Raw genomic sequence first — 24,566 nt, forward strand, 5'->3', positions numbered from 1 at the left:
AAAAAAAGAACACCCCAAAAAAGAAAATAGGAGAACAGTGAAGGAAGGGGAAAAAAAATTTTTAATGAATGAAAAAGAGGACTCCACACGGGCGATAGAGAGTCACCATTCATCCATCACACTGGAAGCGTCAGTAAATTAGACCAGTTCAGAAGGGTAATAGTAACGAGAGCGCAATAATAGTAGCCAACGGCGGCCATCCGTTCAACAATTGGATAGCGTTGAAGAGAAGCGGTCAGCAACATTGCATTGGGTCGAATAAGATGCATTAGCCATTCTTTTCTGGAAGATTCACCCGCACTGGATGTGGTTCAATCGTTCAGTCGACATGTAATGTTAAGCCGGAGCAACTAGTGACTGTGACTGTAGCGGTGAAGTCAACTTTCTGGACGGAAAGCTCGGGATTTGGCGTTTTTATTGAGGCAACCCGAGACACAGACGGCCCATACTAGTCATACTTCTAATGACAACGGTAGTGATAGATGGGTGTAGCATCATCCTGCCTTGAATTGGCCCTGATCGACTAGTAATTCAGATCGCCACTTTTCTCTCGCTCTCGCCCTCCCTTCTCAGCTCCATGGCACCCTGCATGCGGGCACACGCTAGAAACTGTCTATGGAGCACAGTGGAACTAGGAAACCGCTAGCGGGCACTCCTGATCCAGTAACTAAATTAGTCGCTCGTCTCTTTCTTTTTCATTCATTGCCCATGAGGCCATGTTTCTCTGCCTCGTGAAGCGTATCGCCGATTCTCCGGGGGTTTTGGGGGGGCTTGTAAACGACGATCCGATTCGGGTCTCCAACACCACGCGACCTATGAGGCCAGCAGCTTCTCTGTTGCACTCGCGCCCGGAGCCGTTAACCTTCCTAGGAGGGAAATGAAGAAGAGGAAATTTTTAAAGTGTAACTAGCGGACCGTTATGGCATGGTACACGAAAGGATTCATGATTGGGCATCGCAGCCGTACTGGTACGTACGTACTCCGTAGTACTACTATGTTGTACTATTATACGGAGTTCTTGGTGGAGACATTGAAAAAAAGACCTCGCGGCTGTAGCCGGCCGACGAAAAATAACGGCGTCCAGTACGCTGTGATCAACCGAACTCAACCCTGGCCAATAGTAGAATCCCCGATTGGTTATCCCTGGTCCGCATTTGCCGATGGGCTTCCACAGTACAGACGGAGTACACGGAGCTAGAGGAAGTCGACATGATAGATGCTGTTCCCCTGGCGTGGTGGAAGAAGCAAATCGGAGCCCCCGCTCAGAGTATATGGGCAATTGCCGTCATTGGAATGGCGCTCCTCTCTATTTTTAATTTTCAGCGTTCTTTGTGTGTGTGTCCCTATTAAGATCCCCCAGGTCAATAGGAAAACGAGAGACTCAATCATCTTTCGGTATCAAGGATGGCGCGCGTTGGCTTGCATGGACCGCTCCAAGGCTCCCTCCACGGCGAACTACAGGTAGAAATTCACCGACCACACAGATGAGAAATGGTGAACGCCCCAGACATCATGGAGAGCTGAGAAGGTAAATGCAATAAGACCCGCTCCGTTAGGAAGAATGAAAGCTGGCATTCAATTTGCCCCAAGCCTGTGTAACAGTTTCTTTCCTGCTTGGTTTTGCTAGAAACAAAGGTGGTTGTGAGTATCTACTACGAGTAATACGTACGATGAAAAGCCGAGTCAGTGGTCTGCAGGAATCTCGTGAGCTGTTCGCTTCTTTCGACGCCCCCTCCAAGAAATGATTGAGTACCGAGTGCCACGTTCCTTGCACCGGTATTACGAACTTGCATCTGGCGAAATACATGCCTGAGGTCGAAAATAAATAAAAATAAAAATAAAATAAAAATAAAAAGAGGAAAAAGCAAAGAGCCAGAAGAACAGTTGGCAGTTAACGGACTTGCTTTGCTTGCCGTAGTACATACATACATAACATTTGCATTCCAAAGAAGGTGTGGCGTTGGGTCTAAGACGTTCTTTTCCTCAGACAATAGTTTAATTTTACTTGTACATGTTTGTTTTCTTTTTTAACAGTCCCTGGTCCTTTCATTATAGCTGTGGTCCTGAACTGAACGGTCCACACAGGAACAATAAAACCTGCACTCCTCTGTACACAACCTTGGGTAAGCCCTATTGCAGCTCGTCTACTGTTGATCATGAAGCAGATTGGCTCGTCACTTGTGACGTGCATAGAATTGAATATATATCCCGATGCCTGTAGCGGCCCCGCGGTACATGATCACGCATCTCAACATGGCAAGAGATCATCCGCATGCGGACCACCTCAGACCGCGAGTCACCACCGAAAAGGGGAATAGATGAACTCTTGGGAAGGCACTCTATAGTTAGGAACAGGGATAGTGGTACAAAATGCAAGGTCGCTGCTGGTTCCCATCGTGGAATGACGAGATAGGAAGTCCATCCTGTGGGTATCCATCTGGATAGTCCCGTCTAGATTTCAAACTCAATCCCCAAATTCAAGCTTCAAAGAGTTGCCTCTCGCCCGAATGAGTAAAGTTCTCCTATTTGTTCCTACTTTGTTCAAGGGCCTCGATTTCCCCGGACCGCGATGGCCCCTGATGATTGGTTTTCGATCCTTCAATCACAACGGGACGCCAAATTGAAGTAAGATCGACTCCGACAATGACTTGTCACCCCCATCCAACGCACCCGAACCAAGGTTCAAGACCGCCGCATAAGGCTTGCGCTTTAGCCGGGATTCTTCTCTCTGGGCAGCGCGCTTACGTCGCTATGATAATGCCGAGGGTCCGGCTCAACGGAGGGTATGGGAGGTGTCGCTTCTGGAAAGGCACTTAGGGCACAACTAGAACGGGAGCGGTGCATGACGGAGAAGGAAAAATCCGTATGAATCCTGCAGAGAATTCGACGTGTTCCACTCCCACTTGTGCCTTTTTCGTACAGATCCAGGTATCTTTGTGAGTCTACCCACCGCGGTGGATGTAATGGACGGACGCTCATTGGTGCTACGAGAGTTCACTCAGCTCACATGTCGTTCTTTTATCTAATCAGTCCCGCTCAGATTTGAGATTAAGTTGGAAAGATTTACGTGTGAATCATGTTAATGTGAGAGGTATAGTGGCGATCGACCAAACCAGATTCCGTTACCTAAAAGGCGTAGACATCGAGTTGTGCGCGACGGGCCTTTCCGTCCCATTCGGACTATTCCGTGCGAACCATTACCAGGAGGGTCGACATCATGAAAACATACAATGAGGGCCAAAGAACGGTGATATCTACTTCGAGCGAATACTTGAAAGGGGTATCAAATGTCAGGTCATTTCAGAACAAGACTAATTAAGAGGTATCATATCAAAAGAGACGTCAGTCCCTGTTTTGCTTGCTATGGCTTGACCCTACGGAAGATGGAAATGGAAACTACCAACTCCCCATTATGCGTCCTGTAGACAACTTTTTTTCTTCCTAGAAACGCATCATAGAATCATAACCGGCATCATACAGGCCCACAAAGCAAGACAAGACGTCGTCTCGAGCGGATTTTTCAAGTCTTTTGATTTTGCTGCAGTGTCTAATGTCACCTACCAGGATACATTTAGTTGGCAATGGCAGCAGCACGGCGGCGGTCACGCTCCTCAGCGATGGTGAGCTGTATGATTTGTTAGTACCGTACATTATACAACACACATAGAACGGATAGCAAACATACCTTGACACCCTTGCCCTTGGGGAGGGAGATCCAGGGCTTCTCCTGACCAATGACGAAGACGTTGGTCTCACGGGTGGCGAAGGTGTTGTCAACAGCATCCTTGACGTGGACGATGTTGAAACCTCCGTCGTGGCGCTCACGGTGAGTGACAACACCAACACGACCCATGTTACGACCACCGGTAACCATGATGACAACACCAGTGTCGAAGCGGGCGAAGTCAGTGATCTTGCCAGTGGCAATGTCAACCTTCACGGTGTCGTTGACCTTGATGGCAGGGTCAGGGTAGCGGATGCTGTAATTACAGTTGTTAGCATATACAATTCTACAAGTCGATCCTTACTGATCGCCAGCAAGTCGCATTCTGATTTTGAAGTTCTTTCGTCCTCCGCCGATCAACCAAAGCTTGGTCCAACGACTGATGGACGCGGAACTTGTGGAGAGTATGCACTCACGTTCTCGCATCGTGCGTAACCAAGAATGGGATCCCGCCCTTGCCGAGCTGAACACGCTTGACCTTGCACAGCTTGTATTCGGCCTCCTCAGCCTGGATACGGTGGACGGTGAAACGGCCCTTGGTGTCGTAGATAAGACGGAAGTTCTCGCCGGTCTTCTCGATACCGATGACGTCCATGAAACCAGCGGGGAAGGTAGGGTCGGTGCGGACCTTGCCGTCGACCTGGATGAGACGCTGCATCATGATGGCCTTAACCTCACGGCCGTTCAGGGCGTACTTGAGACGGTTACGGATGAACACGATGAGGGGAAGGCAGTCGCGGAGCTTGTGAGGACCGGGGGAGGCCTTGGGAGCATAGGTTCCGGACATTTTGTCCAGGAGCCAGTGCGAAGGCGCACTAAGGCGCTTCTGGTGCTTGGTACTGTAGACATCGCTGTCAGTGTCGCGTTCTTTCGATTCTGCTATCCAACGATGACCATCCGCCCCCCTTCAAAACGTAGATTTTCCAGGAGTGGTGCGTTCATCGGAAATCTCAATGAGAAATTGCAATGGTATACTCACGGTCCGCGAGGCATCTTGACTGCTTTGTCGACTTGAACCGGGTTAGTTGTCGAAGTGTCCGAAGGAGAAAAACCAGACGAAGCCGAAAGTTGTCGAGTGATATCCGGTCCACCAGGAAAACTCGCTTAGTGGAGTTTGTGCTTGTCCTAATTAAGACAATTAGGGCTAGGGTGTACAGTTCCACGCTAGTCCTGATCTAGGCCGGCTCGTTTTGCTCCACCCTCTCTGATTACATAATCAGAGAACGGGGGGAACTTAGCACTTAGTATTGATACCATGCATCATCTGCTGCGGAGTATAGATTACGTCCTTCATAGAGTGGTATCGAATGCCTTCTAATTACCTATGTACTCTAATCTAAACTCATTTTTTTTTATCTCAGATGTATCCCTTCAGAACCGCAATCTCCGCATTGATGATCGAAGATCCAGCAGCTCCAATGACCGTATTGTGTGAGAGAGCAGCAAAGCGGAGGTCGAAGTAGCCTCCCTGGGCGCCTTCACGCACCCGGCCAACGCTAACAGTGTATCCGCCGCAGATGTCTCTGTCGAGTCTTGGTTGCGGCCTGTCCGCCTCATCGAATACCCTAATCGCCTCCGTAGGGGCAGAAGGAGCTCCCAATTTCTGCGCTTCAGACTGGTATTCCCTCAGCGCCTGCACGACTTGTTCGGCGCTCGGTGCTGGACGGTTCTTAAATCTCAGCGAAACAAACGCCATATGACCATCGCTAACGTGGACCCGAGTGCAAGTAGCTCCAACCCGAAGGCCAGCCTGCTCCTCGAAGGCGGTGGCATCTGCATTAACAGAACCCAAGATCTTCTGAGCCTCATTCTCGAGCTTGTCTTCTTCACCGCTAATGAAAGGGATGACGTTGTCCAGGATGTCCATGCTGGGTACACCGGGGTAGCCAGCACCCGACAAGGCCTGCTCAGTAAACACTTCGACCTCTTCAACAGGGCCAAATTTGGCCTGGAGAGCTGCGAAAGGGATGACGATACCAATGACCGCGCAGTTGGAGTTGCACACGAGGAAGCCCTTCTTCAAGCCGAATTCTTTCCTTTGGTGAGGGATCAAATCGAAGTGATGAGGGTTGACTGTTGGCACAACGAGGGGAACCAAGGGGTGTTTGCGGTAGTTCTTTGCGTTCGAAAACACGGGAATCTCAGCCTTGATGAACTCCATTTCTAGAAAGATGACGGTTAGCAATAACCCCTCCAAGTAAGGGCATCCCACATACCAACTTCACCCGCGATATCGCTGTTCAGACCAGAGAACACAAGATCACAGTCGGCGAATTGAGAGGCTTTGCAATCCCGGAGAACAAGGTTGCTGAGCTTCTCAGACATAGCCGCAGTCTGTTTCCATCTTACGGCGTCCTTGTAGGCCTTGCCGGCAGAACGCTCCGATGCACCGATGGCATGAAGCTCTAGAAAAGGGTGATCGGCGAGCAAGAGAATAAACCTCTGGCCCACAGAGCCTGTGGCACCGAGGACACCTATTTATCGTCAACATGATGTACCATAACAAAACAGGAGCTAATTCCTCGTACCGCACTTCTTCTTAGGATATGATGCCATCTTGATCGAAAACAGATGAGTCAAAGTGCCGACCTAGCGCCACTGATAAGCCGAGAACTTCAAGAGATTGATATAGAGATCCTCAATAGTTCCAAATAATTGGGCAAACAACCATTGATATCCATTGGAAACGAATTACTCACCGGCTTAACTATGAAAGAGGGGCTTAAAGAAGGATACTTGTGGTATGACTGCGATATCGCTTCGGAGTTAGTCACTTGCCACGATATGATGAGTCAGCCCCCGCCCTGGCCTAAAGAAGAGTAGACAAATTTTTCTCTTCATTGCCATTGGACAGACAATCTATGAAATCCCCCCCAATCAATGTTTACTCTGTAGGGCGGGGGTTTCCATTTACATTTTATTTTCTTGTCCAAGGTCTATCCATACAGGTCACGGGTACTACTAAGTAGTACTCAACGGTAGGTACCTATGTACATATGTCTCCATAGAGTATTCTATTCCAATGAAGATTACCTGGGAACTTTGCACTTCTATTTTCTATAGATCACCGTTCATCCTCAAAGTCAAAAATCTTACCGGGGTTCAAGAGCCAATGCGGATCTAGAGCTACTTTGAAGCTGCGCATAACATCAATGGTCTCTGGGCCAAGCTCTTTCTGAAGGGACTTTTTCTTGCCCAGCCCAATACCATGTTCGCCCTACTTTGGGGTCAGTCGTACGCATTCGTCGTGGATCAAGCAGGGGATACGTTACAGTGCAAGAACCCTCCATCTCAAGAGCACGATCAACCATGTCATAAACAAACTTCTCTACACGCTCTACCTCCTTTGGGTCCTTGCGATTGTAGAGAATACACGTGTGGAAATTTCCGTCACCGATATGGCCGAGGACACTTGCGAAAATTCCAAGATCATCCAATTCCTTTTTCGTGGTTTCTGTTGTCTTTAGCATACGGCAAGAAAGCCCTCCTTACGCAAGAACATACCAATAATATCAGGAAGTCTTGAAATCGGCACAGAGACATCAGTAGACCATACTTGCGAGCCTTCCTCTTTTAACGCTAGCATGCTCCACAACGACTGTTTTCGCGCCGACCATAAATCGTGCGCCTCCCGCTCATCTCGGGCAAATTCAAAGGATTCGGCATGGTTCTTTTTCGCCAAATCTCTGGTTAAGTTAACGCTATCGAGAACACCAGCGCTTGTGCCAGAGAACTTGAAAAATAACGAGGGTAGCGTTTTCCAGCTTCGCCCCGTACCGCCAGCACGGTTAATAACGTCCATCTGAACATCGTCCAAAATTTCCATACACTGTACAGGGATACCTTTTCGTATGAGCAGCATGGCAGTAGATGCAGCGTCGCGCATTGTAGGAAATGTGACGACACCGACACGAGTTTCCTCTGGGATCGGTGTCAATTTGAGAGTCGCCTCGGTGACTATACCAAGCGTTCCCTCAGACCCTACAAACATGCCTGTCAAGTTGTAGCCAGCAGAAGTCTTGCGCGGACGTCTGCGCGTCTTCACGATGCGCCCATCTGCCAGAACAACTGTAAGGTTAATGACCCAATCTTTCATTGTACCATACCTCACTGCATTGGTCCCACTGCAATTGGTCCCAATCATTCCACCGATCATCGCTGAAGGGCCGGGATCAACAGGAAAGAAGAGGCCAGAGTCCTTAATTTTTTCGTTCAACTCCATCCATTGGATGGACGGTTGGACGACCACATCCATATCGTCTTCGTGAAGCTCCAGTATTTTGTTCATTGAGCCAAAATCAATCGTTAGGCCACCATGGACAGCAGAGAAATTGGCCTCAAGACTGGAACCTCCCGAATAGGGAATCATTGGCATTTTGTATTTGTGACAAATTTTGGCAATCTCCGCGACGTCCTCCGTGCTCTTCGGATACGCGATAGCAACAGGGAACCGGTCCGCGTTGACACTAGACCACTCTGAGAATCCGTGTACCTGAAGGTCATCCTCATCTGTGCTAATAGCCTCATCGCCCAACTTGGCTCTTAATTCGACAATGGCCTAGTGGTACAGGAATCATTAGCCAAATGCATCTTTTATACACCGCAGCTTACACATCGAAGAGTAAATCTGTGAATGCCCCCACCTTCTTAAGATCTTCTGTAGATCCATACTGAGGTTGCTTCAGACTCTCCGGTTGGGGCTTATTGTTTAAGGTTGCGTAGGCGTAGCTGAGTCCGGCGGCCAGGGCAGAGACAAGGAGTGTTCGACTCGCGGTCCAAGGATTTGATGAATCAGTAGGAGGCTCGGGTTTTGCATCATCCCCACGTTTTTCACGATCATTGCCGCTCGAGCTTGAGCTATTCAACCGTGCGACCCTCGAGCGTTGACAGACTACCGGCTGTGGGAGTGTGGGTCGGCGATGGAGTACGTGGGTATTTGCGGGGAAACCCCGTGGCAGGCGGGAAAGTGCTCTCATGCCTCTGAATTGAAGTTGAAAGCAACCGCGGGTATGGTAATAAGACAAAGCTAGAGGATGCCCAATTTTCAAAATCAATTTCCCTTGCTATGTCTCGGTGAGGTACTGCGACAGCTTTATACGGCGCACCTGACTGCCCGCTCTGGTAAAGCTCATACGCCATCGACACTAATAATGAGGAGTACCTAGTAGGATCGGATATCGGCCGAGTTGGGGTAGTAAACAAAGAACCTGTACTTACGACTGAGGCCTATAAAGACCCATTGCTAACTCGGTTATCATCCTTCATGTTCCTGAAACTCTCGGACTCAAGTCCGACAGTGCGGAATTCATCCCACACTCGAATGCTTGGCAGGTACTAGGTGCCCGCAGAGGTGTGTGTTCCTAAACTGATCGAACTACGCTAATAACCATCACGTGATATATAACCAATTAAGTGCCACCAAGGCATCTATATGTGACTCCCATTGGCCATAAATCACATGATAATTACTCACCTGGTCCTCTCAGTTTAGGAACACACACTTCCGTACAGAGTGATCCAATGGACCCCCACATGTAGGTGCATACCTAGGAAGCTGTCCTTATCATGCGAACTTGTCTGAAATATCGAGATATATACATATACTACTTGATTAGAGAAAAGAATTTGATGGTATGATGAGAATCCCGCACAATTAAAATTAATGGACATATAAAAATGCATATTGTATACAAAATCCTGACTTCAAGACCCTACAAGTACGGACTACCAAAGAGTTACTATCTGCTTCCACAGCTGATTTCACATGTCCTTGAATAGGCACTATGTAGTACTGTGACGCTTTACCCTTGTTGATTTTAACTCCCTTTACTTATTTACACTAGTTCTCTAACCGCCTGGTCTACTCCGTAATGTATGTATGTATGGATGGAATATATCGGATTAGATAGTTGGCGGGGCAACGGCACCCGTACACATTCATCGTTTTTCTTCTCTCCACTTAACACGCAGGGCGGAGTGTTCCAGAATCAGACAAACGACCTCGTGGTTGACCAGAATAGATTGAGATACCCACTGACAACTGCCCCATGGGGAAATAGCTTAAACAATGCAAGATAGTGCCGACCTTGTTGGGCGCGAGGTGGAGCGCCTCATTACAGCTCCATATGCTCCCTCCCTCCAGGTACACCGGTCCTCAGCCTCTATACTTGTAAATCCTAGTCACATTAGCTAATAATTATTCCAGGACCTCTATGAATTGGTTCAACATACACCTACTGTGTCACTCCGCTCTTGGGCTTTCCATAAGCCGTGCCAGGTTGGGGCTCTGGTTGATGCTCTGGTAGACGGCCTGTCTCGCTCCAGCTTCGCTTTACATTTGATTAGCTCATTCAGTAAGAGGCTCATATGTGTTTTATTTACTAGAAGTATGCTCATACTTCGTAGCATCACTAGCTGCTTTTCGCGATAGCTTACTGGAGCGTTATCCATGTATCCTGGACCAATTTCTCAAGAAAGTTATTGAAGATGATGGCACCGAGGTCAGTCTGCGTTTGAACCCTTTAAATTTGATGCTCAATCAATCATATGGGACTTTTGCATATTACACTTTCAACAAGCTGACTGGCGTAGTATATCCCCGTATGCACCGCAATCCTGTCGTCTCCTCTTCCGGCTGATTTTATCCCACCCGCACGACTTGCGCCCTTCCTCAGGCAATTGATTATCACAACGGGAGACAACCCATGCGCGGAAAAGATCCTTCCCATTTACAAGATCATGACCGGTTTGCAGACCTCACCGAGAGTTCTCCATAGCATCCCCTCGGAGATCATGTGTAGCCTCCAAATAGAGCTCACCAAAACGCTGCGCAATCTGGATGATCATATGGGCAACCTCCTTTGTCTCGCTACCTTTGCTCGTGTCGCATCTTCTCAGAAGTTATCTAGAGGTGATGAGAGCGCACAGCAAGTTCCTGGCTGGTTACAAAACATTAACCATTTCTTTGGCGCAAAACGTGGCCTGAAAACGTTAGATCTCGTTGTTCTGCGCGTAATCCTTGCTTGCTCAACGAGCTGTCAAAGTCTAATGGCCGATCAGGCCGCGGAAAGTATTAGACTAGGAATTGATATATGTGCGACTGTGGAGGGAAGTCAGCGAGAGACTTGGATACAGACTAACTCGTCCAAGATTGCTAAGCTTTGTGAGAAAGTCACGAGGGATAATACTGAACCTGAAGTGCAAATGCTGGTATGTATCGAAACACAAAATGGGATTATCAAAGACCGCTCACGTGTAGCTACCCTTGTAGGGTATAACATTCTTAATTTCTCTCCTCCCAACGGCCGCCTTACCATCTGGATTGCCTGAAGTCGCTTTGCACTGGCTCTTGTCGGAGAACAGCACACGTATACTGGCAGCACTGCCGCAAGAATACATTTCACGTCTAGCAGAGGCGAATGTGGTAAGTTGAAGCAATGCGCCTTTGAAAACAAAACTAAGTTGCTTTAAGCTCTGTCCGGGGCAGACTGCGATATGTAGGATCATGGATTATGTGATTGCCGCATTAAGCCCGAGGTGCTCCACGAATGCTGCCAATGTGGATACTATCCAAGTGGCACAATCGCTTGTAATCGGGTTACAAAATGCGGTCTCACACGGCTTCAGTTCTACAGCAGCGGAAGCTACTTTAACACGGCTTAAGGGATCCATCGATGAACTAATCGAAGACTTTCCAAGACGCCCTTGCTTACCATCGTGCCAGAACTCCGCCATATGCTACACATTCATTTCAGAGACAGAGAACGAATTGCTCTACGAGCTATTCTCATTATATTTTCAGGCTTCGCTTTCACGAAGCCCAGATCAAAAAGCTTCCCACATGGCGCACATCGATTCTTTTCGAGCATTTATGCTCAAAGCCAGAAAACCCACCTGCCACAATACCTGTTCGTTTTCCGAAATTAAACCTCTTGAACTTAGGGGAACACTCTCATCTTTGACGATCCGCGATGGACGTCCTATTTCAAGAAATGATTGGAGAGCTGGGTTATCAGAGACTCTCATGTTAAACGCACGCACATCCCATGACAGCATGATACAAAAAGTTGAGGAAATATGCCATGACCTTGAACGCCGTTGTGGCAGTATCGAGGCTCCTTTAAGGGCCGTCGAAGAAGAGCGACACAAGATCTCGCTCGAAGCACAGGAACTAAAACGACACAATGACGAGATGGAATTGCAGTTGCAGCAAGCGTCCAAGACAATTAATGAGCTTCAGGAGAACCTGTCTTGTCTCACAACTCATGCTGAAACTGCATCTGCTCGTATTGATGAGTTGACAGTAAGCCTTGATGCGGCACGAGGAGAGCTAGAGGATCAGCGGCGCGACTCCCGAGAGACTGCCAACCAGGACCGAGAAAATGCAAGAACAAGAGAGCTGGACTTGATTGCCTCTGTGGCAGAGAAAGAGGAGCAGCTGGAACAGTTACAGGAAGACGTCCATCAACAGAGGGAAGAGAGCGGTCAGTTACAGCAGATGCTGGACGCTAGGTCAAAAGAGAGAGACGCCGTTATTGAACAAAATGCGATTTTGGAGCAAGACGTAGCGAAGCTTCGTGAATGCGTAGAGGAAAATCGGCTACTGTTAACGGGAAAGGTTGAGGAAGTCGCTCGACTGCAGGCTGCCAAGGAAGATATAGAGACCATGATGGGAACCTTACAAAGCAAGGTAGGACACCTTGAAGCCACCTGGATCTATTGAAAAACTGCTGAACCTGGTCTATAGTTAAACGAAGAGGTTTCGGAATCCGACAATATCAAATCCGCCCTTTGTGAAGCTGAACTGAGTTTCAAGACAGAGTTGGCTACTGTCAGGGAGCAGTTCGAGGCGCAATTGTCCGCCAGTGCTGCAGAGGTAAGGCGTTCAGATTACAGTTAGACCTCGAAAACTGTTCTGACTTGCCACGTAGGACACGAAACAAAAAGAAGAGATCGCATCGTTACAGGCTACCATACAGACTGCTGCCTCTGCTGCCACTAAGGAGCTGCAAACAAAAGAGAAGAGAATACAGTACTTGGAAAAGAAGGTATGGAGAAGGACACCTCTTGGGCTTTGATCGGTTTTTTCTTTACTGCTTTTGCTCCTTCAGTTAACTCTAGTTCTGATATAGGTGCAACATCTACGAGATGAGCGAGCAGCCAAAGCACGTGAATTTTCAGAGGCCCAGCAACATATCACTCGACTGATGGCAGTGATGGGCTGGAAACCCGACACTGGAGATACAGCAAGCTCAGACAAACAATCGCGGTCCAGAACCACCCTGGGACCGTCACAAACGGCAGTGACACAACAACAAACGCGCCCCGAGGCTGAATACTCACAGCCACAAGCTGATAACATTCTTGTCCAGTCTTTTGAGACCGATACGTCCCATTTTGGCGGGCGTAGTCCGAAGAGATCTAGAATTACCGCTTTCCCTATGGCCGAGTTACCTGCAGAGTCTCAAGACAATACAGAAAAGAAGTCGAGACATTCAGTTTACCGGAGTGGTGGTACTAGGCAATCGCGTGACCGAGTTGTGCTAGGAGACACAAATCAGAATAGCCAACCCAGCTCTCAAGAAAGCAACAACTCCAACTCAAACCGACGAAGATCTTTCAAAGGCACTCAATCATACGGTGACACTAACGAGAACCATCTCCAGGATGTAAACCTGGATATGGATCTGGAATTTTCGAAGGATTTCCTTTTCACCAGTACTTCTCTTTCTCAGGCCACTGATGAGCATAACCCTCGGCCCAAGACCTGATGCTGATGGGTCCACCTTCGGGTGGAGTCTTGATGAATAATGATACACTAACATTGGCATGGTTCGTCTGTTTTTTGGGGTACTTTGTTATGTATATAAATTAAGATAGTAATTACAGGTCGCTAGTGTCTACAAAGATCACATCTACCACAACATGATTGAGATAGCAATTGGAGAAGTTCCTCGTCTTATGATATCCCACCAAAATTGTTAAGGTTAATTTAATCCAGTCTGTCATTCAACTTGCAAACGTACCGAGCTCTACTGGCAGCTTGGAAGTCGACAGGTCAAAAGTTCAAAGCCTCCTGGCCCCTCTAAGGGTTTTTTGGGCTACGTCAGCTCCCACTTAGGATGGCTGCGGTATCATGGCACAACAATGAGTAGAGTTATTTAAAGATGTAGGGGGTCTTTGTTTGCTGCGTGGATGGGATGTGTTTTTCTTTTTCTTTCCCTGTTTCTTTGGATTTCATTGACCATAATAGTGAGTTTCTTTAGCTCATAAGATCTGCACTTTCCTTCTACATAGATGAAGTAAACTTACCTGGGGAAGGAACTATTACGGGGATACTAACCACTGGCAGCAACAAAAATTGCAGATATGCGAGAAACAGCTGACGAACCTCAGTTGAGTGAACGTGAATATGGGAGACGATCTAGGAAGCAAAGATCTAGAAAAGGAAAGAAGCACCACAAGCGGTCTTCAACAGCGACTTCTTCCTCTCACACTTCCTCCAGTTCTAGTACGGCCAGTGAAAACAGAAGGTCTTCCATGGCAACACACCAGGCTGGTGCCAGTCCCCATCGTCCGCTCCCTACTAGTGAGCGCGGCCTTCACCACAACACAACTGAGCATTTCTTCCATTCACATTCACATTCTCCTTCTCTTTCATCCTCTTCCGCCTCATCTTCTGCTTTCAACCGTCAGTCATTGCGATCATTAAACACCATGTCGTATAATCGTCGTGGTAATCGCTCGAGAGACGTTGGCCGCCCCGGTCAAGGCACCTTACGTCAACCTCAGAACTCATCCCGGCTACAACAACAGCCAGCCCAGTTGTTGCTGGCCCCATGGACATTCTGGGATACTGTGGCCGTGAACCTGTTAAACCTCCCGAAGGAAGTCAACACACGTATTCTTTGGCAAACATTCTCCAACGAGGGCTATGTCTCTTCTATTGATCTATTCGAGGACTCACATGGTAACAGAGATTCTAGAGGGAAAATCCGCTTCAGGTAAGGTTCACTGAACTCTCACTGTACAGCTACTAATTGTTCTCACGTCTCGACAGACCACCTCCTAAAACAGACTTCTGGAGGAAGGGGTTGTATACCATCAAGCTTCCCAACGGTCGAGCGTCAGTCATCAACATTGCACTTGACTTGAACCGTGAAGAACCCCAGATCGCCAGTCCGGTCCGTTCTGGCGTCTCATACCCAGTTGAAATCGTAAAGTGTATTCCTCCGTGAATCTACTTTTCGGGGTTCTGACTTTTCATGTAGAAAATACCGATCGTGTCTATGGATATCGGTGTACTGTTCAATGAGACAACAATGCTTCCAATGCGTTCTGTCGGCTCTGGCGATAATGAGCGCGCCATACTAGTGCTTAACCTGAAGCAGAAAGCTCTGCTCGTTTACTTCCAACTTCCCATCTTCACCCCAGGATATAAGCCCACTCCAGCCTGCGGTGTTTTCCAGGAATATCGCCTGAAGATCCCCTTCGTTCAACTCAGTCAGATCTTTCAGATGCGGGATACTGTAACAGGGAATATATCGCATTTCACAGTGCTAGGCTCACCCCCGCTCTATCATCGCCGCATCAATAATATTGATGTAACTCATTCAGAAGAAAGCAATACATGGAGGGAGTCGGAAACTTGGTACCGACAGACATATATCGTCCGCAATGCATTGGAGTTATCTTCCCTTCCCATCGGCCTGAAAAAGGCAAAGGCTGTGATAGACATAGGTGAGTGTCTATCCTTACTACCGCTACTTAGGACGAGGGTTGAACAATCTCATAGGTCGTTGGAATACTTTCAAGATAACGTATCCTAGAGATGCTGATATACAGGGGAAGCTGACACTTATGTGCAATATTCTCAAAGACTACAACATCATCTTTCAAGACACAGATCGGTTTACCCAGTGGGACGCGAACGTGGAGATGAATCCGCCAATTTGGAAGTGGATAGATTTGTCTGACTCCCAACCCCCAAAGAAGACATGTTCGTTGGAGGATCTCTTCGACCATAACTTTGTTCATTTGCCTTTCCAGGTCCGATATCAACTTGAGGTGTGTATTTCGAACGGGTATCTTTCCGAGTTCACGATGAATCGCGAATTTGCTGTCAAACTGTCTGAACTTGGAGAGACGCAAGCGGTGAAGCTCTTGGAACATGTTTCCGCGAAGAAGCAGGTGTATTATGACCCGATGAAGATCTTCGACCTGAAGTTCATCAAAGGAGTGACTCAAGCGAAGATCCCCCCCTACTGCTGTTATATGCATTCAGCCAGAATCACACCAAGCACCATCTATTACAACACTCCAACAGTGGACATCTCCAACCGTGTCATCAGACACTTTATCGAACATGCAGATCGCTTCCTTCGAGTACGATTTACAGACGAGAAGCTGCTAGGTCGGATTAATTCCACGACTGACAGTACAATGGATGAAATATTTACTCGCATCAAGAGAGCATTGACCAATGGCATTGTGATTGGCGATAGACGCTACGAATTCCTCGCGTTTGGGAATTCCCAATTTCGTGAGCATGGCGCCTACTTCTTCGCTCCCTTACCAAACCTGACAGCTGCCAATATCCGTGCATGGATGGGACACTTCAACAGCATACGTAATGTTGCTAAACATGCTGCAAGGTTGGGACAATGCTTCTCGACCACTCGGGCTATTGCTGGTTGCCCTGTGGACGTGGTTAAGATCGAGGACGTCGAACGGAACGACTATAACTTCTCCGATGGTGTCGGGAGAATCTCGCGGTTTCTTGCCCAAATGTCTATGTCGGAACTTAAGATAAAAACGCCAACAGGAGAGCCTCCCTCTGCATTTCAGTTCCGTCTGGGCGGCTGTAAGGGAATGCTCACTGTCTCCTCCGAGGCCCAGCGCCAGGAAGTACATATTCGAAAAAGCCAGTTCAAATTTTCGGCTATTCACAACGGATTGGAAATCGTCCGTTGGTCTCAATTCTCCATGGCTACACTGAATCGACAGCTCATCATCGTGTTGTCAACTCTAGGTATTCCAGACCAAGTATTCCATGCGAAACTCCACACCATGCTGCGAGGACTCAATGAGGCATTAGAAAGCGATCCACAGGCTATCTACTGGCTCAGAAAATACGTAGACCCAAATCAGACGACCCTCTTAATCAGTCAAATGGTCCTCGATGGCTTCAGGAAATCGAAAGAGCCTTTCTTGACATCAGTTCTGGCACTGTGGAGGGCATGGCATCTTAAATACTTAAAGGAAAAGGCCAGGATTGCTATCGACCAAGGAGCATGTCTTTTGGGCTGCATGGATGAAACAGGAGTTCTCCAGGGGTACTTTCAAGATAAGGTCCCGGGGCACGATGCCTCGATCGAAGAAAAGACTGCTGCCCTACCTGAAATCTTCGTCCAAATATCTCGCCCGGGGGCCGGCAAAAAGCCCGAGGTAATCGAAGGAGTCTGCATACTAGCTCGTAACCCTTCCCTCCACCCAGGTGACATCCGGGTCGTGAGAGCAGTCAATGTGCCCCAGTTGCGCCATCTTCAAGACGTGGTTGTCTTGCCGCAGACGGGCGATCGTGACATATCGAGCATGTGCTCAGGTGGAGATTTGGATGGCGATGATTACATCGTCATCTGGGATCAGGACCTCTTGCCCAAGGACTGGTTTCGTGAGCCTATGAAGTATACTAGCAACAAAGCTCAGGATCTTAATAGGGATGTGACGGTCAACGACATAACCTCTTTCTTTGTCACGTACATTAAGAATGACTTTCTTCCTAGGATTGCCCATGCCCATCTTGCCTTGGCTGACTTCCTTGAAGATGGTGTTATCGAAGAGAAGTGCATCCGGCTAGCCCAGCTGCATTCCGATGCAGTCGATTACAACAAGACAGGCATTCCGGCCATATTGACACGCAACCTTGAGCCTCGGAAGTGGCCACACTTCATGGAGAAATTTAACAAGCCCAAAGACAGGATCTATCACTCGAACAAAATCCTGGGCCAGCTTTATGACGCTGTTGAGCGAATTGACTTCATTCCTAGCCTCGAGATGCCATTTGACAAGCGACTCCTCAACAGCGAGATAGAAGTCCCTGACGACCTACTTACATTCGCGAAGAATCTCAAGGGACAATATGATGACACAATGCGCCGAATTATGGCACAACACGAGATAAAAACGGAGTTCGAAATCTGGTCTACATTTGTCCTCGGCCACGCCAACGCAAGCAAGGACTACAAATTTCATGAGGAGATCGGTGCAATTTCCACTACACTCCGCGAGACGTTCAAAAAACAATGCTACGAAAAAATCGGTGGCCACAATTTTGATCAGCTAGCTCCTCTAGCCCTCGCTATGTACCGCGTCACCCACGAGGAGATGACTGATGCGCTTAACAAATACCGTGCTGAAAACTCAACGACAGACAACAAATTCTTCCATAAGCCAAAGCCCAAAATAAACCAGCTGCCTCTTATCAGCTTCCCGTGGATCTTCCCACATATTCTAGGCAAGATCGCGCTGGGGCATTTTGAAATACCAGGGTGCATTCCTGTTGTCGGTAACGACCCCTTTGGCCTGTTCACCGATGACCTGGACCCTACCTCTCCTCTCTCCTCTCATAGTAGTACAAGCCCAGCTGTCCCTATGCCTGCTGATATCGAGTCTTTGGAGCAACTTCTTGATTTTGGGCTCTCAACATCTGAGTCGCATGGACCGGCTTTATCCACTAGTGCGACACCGTCAGACGTTCCTATCGAGGCAGGTTTCAGCTTGCTGGACTTTACTGATATACCGAAGTGCAGTCTGCCTCCGAGTAGCGACAGTAGTATTAGTGGTGGTTGTGTCGTGCACAGTATGGACACTACCACCCTGACCACGCCTGTTGACGCCATACAACGCAGCGGCAGTCCCAGTGGAGGTGGCAGCACTGGTGGTGGATGTGTTGTTCAGAGTGCGGGCGTGACTAGCAGCATATCCAACGGAGTTGTAAGCGAGAGATGTGTTGAAATTGTGGAGGAGGAGGACGATATCAAGCCCACTGCTCTTGATAAGCTCAACGAGCTGCTAGGGTTCTGAGAATGAAGGGAAGCATAATGCGCGCGTAAAGAAAGACTGACTTCGAAGTTGCATTCGGATGAGAGATAATATTGATAAATTCATCGTCAATATGAACTACCATACCATAGGAGGATGATATTATACAGTAATTGAGCAGATTAGCATACACGATCTTATACCTAGGTTCTAACCAACGCCCGTTCCCAGGGAATGCTCATAGATAAACAGAAAAACCTCCTTTTAATGATCAACGCCTTGTTTCTCAGTAAAGTTTGTAATAGCAGTCATCCAACACCACTCTACCATTCCAACTCACTCTCACTCTTATCCTGCAATAACTTGATCACGGGGTTTAAAACGGCCTTAGTATGCCTCCAATTAGCCACATATCTAGTCCTCGAATAGAAAACAGGACAATCCTTGCTATCACACGTCACCTCATCACCAAACGGAACACCCATACAAGACCGGCAAACACGCAGCAGATCGGAAACACTCTTCTCCACATGTCGTTGGCGAGTAACCAAATCGAGCAGAGAGATATGCGGCTGTCGCATGCACTCAGCACAGATCGGAACATCAGTATCGTCCAGCTTGGCTTTGCAGACGATACAGGTAGAAGACTTCATATACGATTCAAGAATAGTCTTTCTGGCATCCTTGCCGGTGGAAGTTACTGTTCCTTCTACTCGGCGAATGCGTTGCACTTTGGGCATTTCATCATACCATTGGCGGACGTTGGCGCCCACGAGGTTGAAGATTCGTTCTAGCGGCGGGATTATGTTTTTAGTGATGTAGTATTCAGCATCGAGTTCTAGTTGTGCATCATGTAGGACTGTCTCTGGTGGTACACAGCGGTCGATTAATCTTGAGCCCGGGGCACCGGTTACGACGACGTAAGGGACTCGTTCTCCGTACTGGGGTTCTAGACGAGGATCTTCGAGCATTTTCTTAGTACTGATTAAGGCGCCCGCAGGGGGAAGGCCTCGCTCGCTGTACGTGCCGAGCTTTACTTCTCTGGCGAAGCAGAAGTCTTGAATGGAGACTCGTCCTTGGAGGATCTTCGTGCATTGTTTCTCGAAGTAGCGTTTTACTTGACTTAGATCTGCTGTGCGGAAGAGGAGCTTCAGTGCCTTTTCTTCAATCTTCTGCTCGGCTGGTGTGCCGTCTCGTCGGACTGTTTCGATGCCCTTTGCGTCGAACTCGGGTTCTTTCTGGTCTCTGTGTTCGTATTTGAAGCCGACGTAGCGTTTCTTGGCGAGAAGGACGCATGGGTGGTAGACTTTTTCGAATTTAAGTTTTACTGGCGAGGGGTTCGTTTCTGTTACGGCTTTGGCGATTTCTTCGCCGATATCGAAAGCTTCGTCGCGAGTGCGTCCCTTGAGGTATACGAAGAGACTGTCTGTGTCTCCGTATACGACCTCGGCGCCCCAGCGCTCTACAGAATGAATCAGGGCAATGGCTTTTTCTAGTGTTTCTCGCCCCGATTGAACGATGCTGTCGGCTATCTCGGAACAGGGCATTCGCCCTGAGAATGATGCTGATGTGTAGCCGTATGTGACGTTCGCGATTAGTTTGAGGGCGAGTTGTCTGTTGTTGAGAAGACGTTGCAGCGCCTTGTCGTCCTTGTCCATCTTCATTCCGGTTTTGACCATGACTCGAGTCTCCAGGATCTCGGCGAGCATCCTTGCGAGCAGCGATTTGCGTACTTCGGGCTTCGCGTACATCATGCCGTTTGGTGCGATGTTGATCTTGTCCTTGAGTAGTTCTAGTAGTCGTGGTTGTCTCTGGTATTCAGTGAACCCCATTTTGTCTCGGCCTCTCCATTGATGTACTCGTCCCAGGAAGGTGGAGTAGCAGTAATTATAGGCAATCATGATGCTGGGGTATAGTGATTGGAAGTCTAAGACTAGAAGGGGACTGGTATAGAAGTCACTTTGGGGCTCCATTACCAATGGAAGACATTCAAGAGCATTTTGCTGGCCAACTTGTTTCTTGCTCGGCGATACAAGTAGGAAGTTCTCGGGTTTTGCGATCCGGAACATCAAAGATTCGACTTTGAATTGGGAACCTCGAGAAAATACCGAGTAAAAGTCGATGCCTAATAGTCGCGCCTGTTCACTGATTCTCGGCACTAGCTCGTTTGATTCTAGGATTTCAAGGTTCATTTGCACTCGAGAAACGAAATAGTCGACGACTTTCATGAGATCGCGAGGCTTTCCACTTTGGTACCATTCGGTGAGATCGCGAAACGAGTAATGAGGTATTCGTCGATGTAATAGATGGAATACGACGTTCTCCATGCTATATTGGAGCAAGTTCAGTTCGCTCCTCATAGCGCGCCAGATATTGATCATATGTCGTCCGCTCACTCGAATGGAAGATGTGTGGTTGAATCCCCATCGGTCAGCATCCTTACCAAACCTGCCATGTGCCTGGGACTTCACTCTCGACAGTTCATCACATATGTCAAAATCATACTTCTTTCTAGCTCTCTCGATCACATATCCCCAAGAGCCGTTGTGAACTTCATACCCGGTGATTATGTCTGGGTCATACAGCCTGACAAGATCCACTAGTCTGTTGATCAAGTCCAGCTCCGTTGGCTCATGTTCCAGGTCGATTCTCAAAGCCTTAGAAATCTTTTCTTCGGGTTTGTCATATTCACCCTGAAAGACCATCCCAACACGGACACCCGAAAGGTGACTATTAGCATCGAGATCCGAGTCATCAGATTGTATACACCAGGAGATGCAGGATATCTCATCCTCTTCTGGATTTGGAGCAAGTACACCACGAGTATTTACATGAACTTCTAAGCTCATTATGCTCATATAATGGGTCTGATGTTCGACACTAGTAGACCTTCCTTTCTGCGAGTACTTGAATCCATATTCGTTCTTTTGTGTTGGGCCCTCGATCTGTGAGAGGAAATTAAGTTTCGTGTTCGGTTCGTGTAAATGCCTCTCTGGCAGCAGAGGTTCAGTCTTTGGTTCCCGTTGTTTGCTCTCGAACCACTGTACAACTTCGGAGCGGCTTGGCGGCACAGGGGCGAACTCCCAGACTCTGGAAGCAGTAAGCTCCCTGATATGTTGGTCAATTTGCTCTTGCTCTTGTCTATCTCTTAGTATCGAAGTTTGTTCGCCAAGCATCGCAGGTGACCGCCCGCTGGGATCAAAGTCAGGGAGATAATGTATCCCACTACCTTGTAAGCGGAATTCCCTGCCTGCATAGTCTCGTGGGCGATCTGGCACATCACCCTGGTCACTGTAATGGGCTTTATTATAGATAACAGCCGGATGGCCGTGATCGCTAAGGGTAGACGACACCTCGCTAGGACTAGGGCAAGTTCGCCGCAAACAGCATATCTTTGTGTTCTGCGGTATGTTGAATGTTTCATAGATCATCGGTGCCATCTCTGACAGAAAATAACTTGATATGTTGGACTTGCTTTCTGTGGATGACATCAGGGATGGCAGCGAGTTCTTATCTTCGCTCACATCTTTCGAAGCGTCTATATTGGGTTCGGCTAAATCCTCTATCTCCTGTGTTGCCTTCAAAGAACCGCCATCCTGGCTGAAGCGCAGGATCGTCATGGGGTCGTTTGGATCCTTAACGACTGGAAAACTAAGCCTGCTATTCAGTCCGCTGCCTTTATAATGACCCCTTGGTTGTGTAAGAGACTGTGACTGCGAAGGTGAAAGCGAACTGAATGGTTCATGGCTACGTGCCATATCCTTAAATTTGTCATTATCATCAGTTCGAAAACCTTCGTGTTGATCCCACTCTTCATTATGATGTTCCGAAGTTTGAACACGACTTTTCGAGGCGTATTTCGGCCTCTTGTTAAATCGGGCATGATCAATTATTTCCCTTTCTGAGCGCTTGAGGGATCTCTCTGCCCTCCGTATGTCCTCTCTGATATTCGCCTGGCTATTGATATGTTCCGGTCTACCTTGTGTATAGGTATTAGAGCGATGTCTACTTGATGAGCCTTCTGTCCGGTCGAAGAAAGGCTTATAGTCGGTGGAAGTGCTAGCCAGGGGCGCATTCGGCTCTCGGTGTTCCTCAAAGGGTAGATCAGAGAACGCATCTACCAGAGGGTCGTCAAAACCATCTCTTTCCTCCTCATCGTTACCTTCTTCTGAGAAAAGATCGGCAATGTCATCGTCATCTGAACAGTATGAGCCGTTATCGGACGCTGCAGGTAAGGCCACATTTTCATTAGTATAAGCACCTGCGTTCGCTGATTCATTTACTTCGAGATCCTGAGGCGCTTGCAAATCCGGGAACGTATTGTTATCTGGATAAAGGTCCTCAACACTCTCTAGAACAGTCTTGATATCTTTCTCGAGGGGGTCCTGTACGAGAAAATTATCGACATTAACGTCCCCATCACCATATTGACGCCTCTCCTCGGCGACTGTACGGAGTGTCAACTGACGATATTCCTGCTCATGGATCCACTCTCCTCTATAGCGTTCCCTTGTAGCTGCTGATAGCGAAATTAGCTCCTCGGGGTCAAACGGGCTACTGCCAGAATCAGCTAGTCCCAGACGTTTCTTTCGCCTGCGCGTCTCATCCTTCCACAGCCCTTCCATACTCGGAACAAGTTTCTCATTCTGGTCGACTGGCTTCAGAAACTCTGTAAAATCATGATGTATAGGTCTCTCGCGGACTTCGAGACGATTCAAGATATCTTGCACACAAACATCCACTTCTAGGGGACAGTGACTTTGCTTAGGAAGTTCTGACGCATCCGAGATATTATCTGGTTGTATAGATCGATCATGCCAGCGATGCGATAAATTAGTCAATTCGAGATACTCCGGTACTGGGGATCGGAACTTGACTTTGCTACACTTCATATATGCACAGCCGTACAAACTATAGTCACACATCCATTGCGGGATGTATTGTAAGTGGCTTTCGTAAGGCTGCAAAGACCGCTTCAATATAGCTCCTTGGAGTAATAGGTCCGCTAGTCTTGTCGTATAGATAGGGCTGAGAAGATAGACCTTGAAGAAGAAACGATAGCCCACATGATAGCCATAGAAGGGGACGCCCTTTACTAAGGTAATATGGGCAACAAAGGCAGCCTTTTTGTCATGTGCATTGCGACGGTAACTTAACGCCAAGGCGTGGTCAATTGCGGTGTGCAGATCCCTAATAGCACGGCGGACTGTATACACAGTTTAGCCTGGACCATTATCAGGCTAAGGTACGCTAGATAGACAAACCTTCTTCTGGGCTTAAATCACCGTCGTATGGGACATACAGGTACGGGAACGCGCCGTGAACATGGACGCATACTTTTTGGCCTGTTTCCGTAGCGCCGAATATCCTAATTACGGGCACTTTGGGTCTATCATATTTCTCGGTAGATGGATCCCTGTAAGGAAACGGAGGATCAAACTCGGATGGGGCAGCTTGGTAATGATCCACGCAATTAAGGCGCACTTGAAAGGGCTCCATCGATTGCGTGTTTGACAGCGCAAGCTGTCAGCGACATGACCAGCGTGTATACAGTGAACTCATATCACCCGTGCTGGCACGCTACTGGCGTCGCCATCCGGAATGTCAAGTTAATTGAAGTTGACTGGAACCATGACGTGTAGCAACCACTAAAAGTTACGCGCCTCCCAAGCGCGGACAGAACACCAGGTCACGTGTCCGTTATCAAGCTATCAGGCGATCTTCCAAACTCAAGCAACGGTCTTGCTCTCGCGCGGCAAAGTGCAGGCCGCCGAACAGGTTCACCCTCGCGTCACGGTTA

General features: G+C 48.1%; 5 protein-coding genes across 5 annotated transcripts; 2 read left to right on the forward strand and 3 right to left on the reverse strand.

The window, feature by feature from the left end:
- Nucleotides 1-3,276: 3,276 nt before the first annotated feature.
- On the reverse strand, nt 3,277-4,766 carry ANOM_006918 (40S ribosomal protein eS4). The gene is made up of 4 exons (XM_015552174.1): nt 4,704-4,766; nt 4,141-4,563; nt 3,686-3,980; nt 3,277-3,625 (listed from the first exon to the last, which is right to left on the reverse strand). Exons 1-4 carry the CDS (start codon nt 4,715-4,717, stop codon nt 3,572-3,574), a joined length of 786 nt encoding a protein of 261 aa, XP_015405391.1. The 5' UTR covers nt 4,718-4,766; the 3' UTR covers nt 3,277-3,571.
- Nucleotides 4,767-5,081: 315 nt separating this feature from the next.
- Nucleotides 5,082-8,700, reverse strand: ANOM_006919 (uncharacterized protein; the record flags this gene model as incomplete). The annotated part of the gene is made up of 6 exons (XM_015552175.1): nt 5,082-5,887; nt 5,941-6,198; nt 6,821-6,941; nt 6,997-7,178; nt 7,229-8,282; nt 8,338-8,700. The coding sequence occupies 6 exons, from the start codon at nt 8,698-8,700 to the stop codon at nt 5,082-5,084; spliced, it is 2,784 nt and encodes a 927-aa protein (XP_015405390.1).
- A 1,091-nt stretch (nt 8,701-9,791) lies between these two features.
- Nucleotides 9,792-13,494, forward strand: ANOM_006920 (uncharacterized protein; the record flags this gene model as incomplete). Its single annotated transcript, XM_015552176.1, has 9 exons — nt 9,792-9,866; nt 9,930-10,077; nt 10,130-10,224; nt 10,316-10,933; nt 10,995-11,147; nt 11,196-12,413; nt 12,471-12,599; nt 12,655-12,771; nt 12,856-13,494. The coding sequence occupies 9 exons, from the start codon at nt 9,792-9,794 to the stop codon at nt 13,492-13,494; spliced, it is 3,192 nt and encodes a 1,063-aa protein (XP_015405384.1).
- Nucleotides 13,495-14,440: 946 nt separating this feature from the next.
- ANOM_006921 (RNA dependent RNA polymerase) lies at nt 14,441-18,808 on the forward strand (the record flags this gene model as incomplete). The annotated part of the gene is made up of 4 exons (XM_015552177.1): nt 14,441-14,727; nt 14,784-14,940; nt 14,995-15,463; nt 15,519-18,808. 4 exons carry the CDS (start codon nt 14,441-14,443, stop codon nt 18,806-18,808), a joined length of 4,203 nt encoding a protein of 1,400 aa, XP_015405385.1.
- A 281-nt stretch (nt 18,809-19,089) lies between these two features.
- On the reverse strand, nt 19,090-24,265 carry ANOM_006922 (DNA-directed DNA polymerase zeta catalytic subunit REV3; the record flags this gene model as incomplete). Its single annotated transcript, XM_015552178.1, has 2 exons — nt 19,090-23,972; nt 24,031-24,265. The coding sequence occupies 2 exons, from the start codon at nt 24,263-24,265 to the stop codon at nt 19,090-19,092; spliced, it is 5,118 nt and encodes a 1,705-aa protein (XP_015405382.1).
- Between the last annotated feature and the right edge of the window lie 301 nt (nt 24,266-24,566).

This window comes from Aspergillus nomiae (assembly GCF_001204775.2).
Source record: "Aspergillus nomiae NRRL 13137 chromosome Unknown contig00206, whole genome shotgun sequence".
Classification (NCBI taxonomy): domain Eukaryota; kingdom Fungi; phylum Ascomycota; class Eurotiomycetes; order Eurotiales; family Aspergillaceae; genus Aspergillus; species Aspergillus nomiae.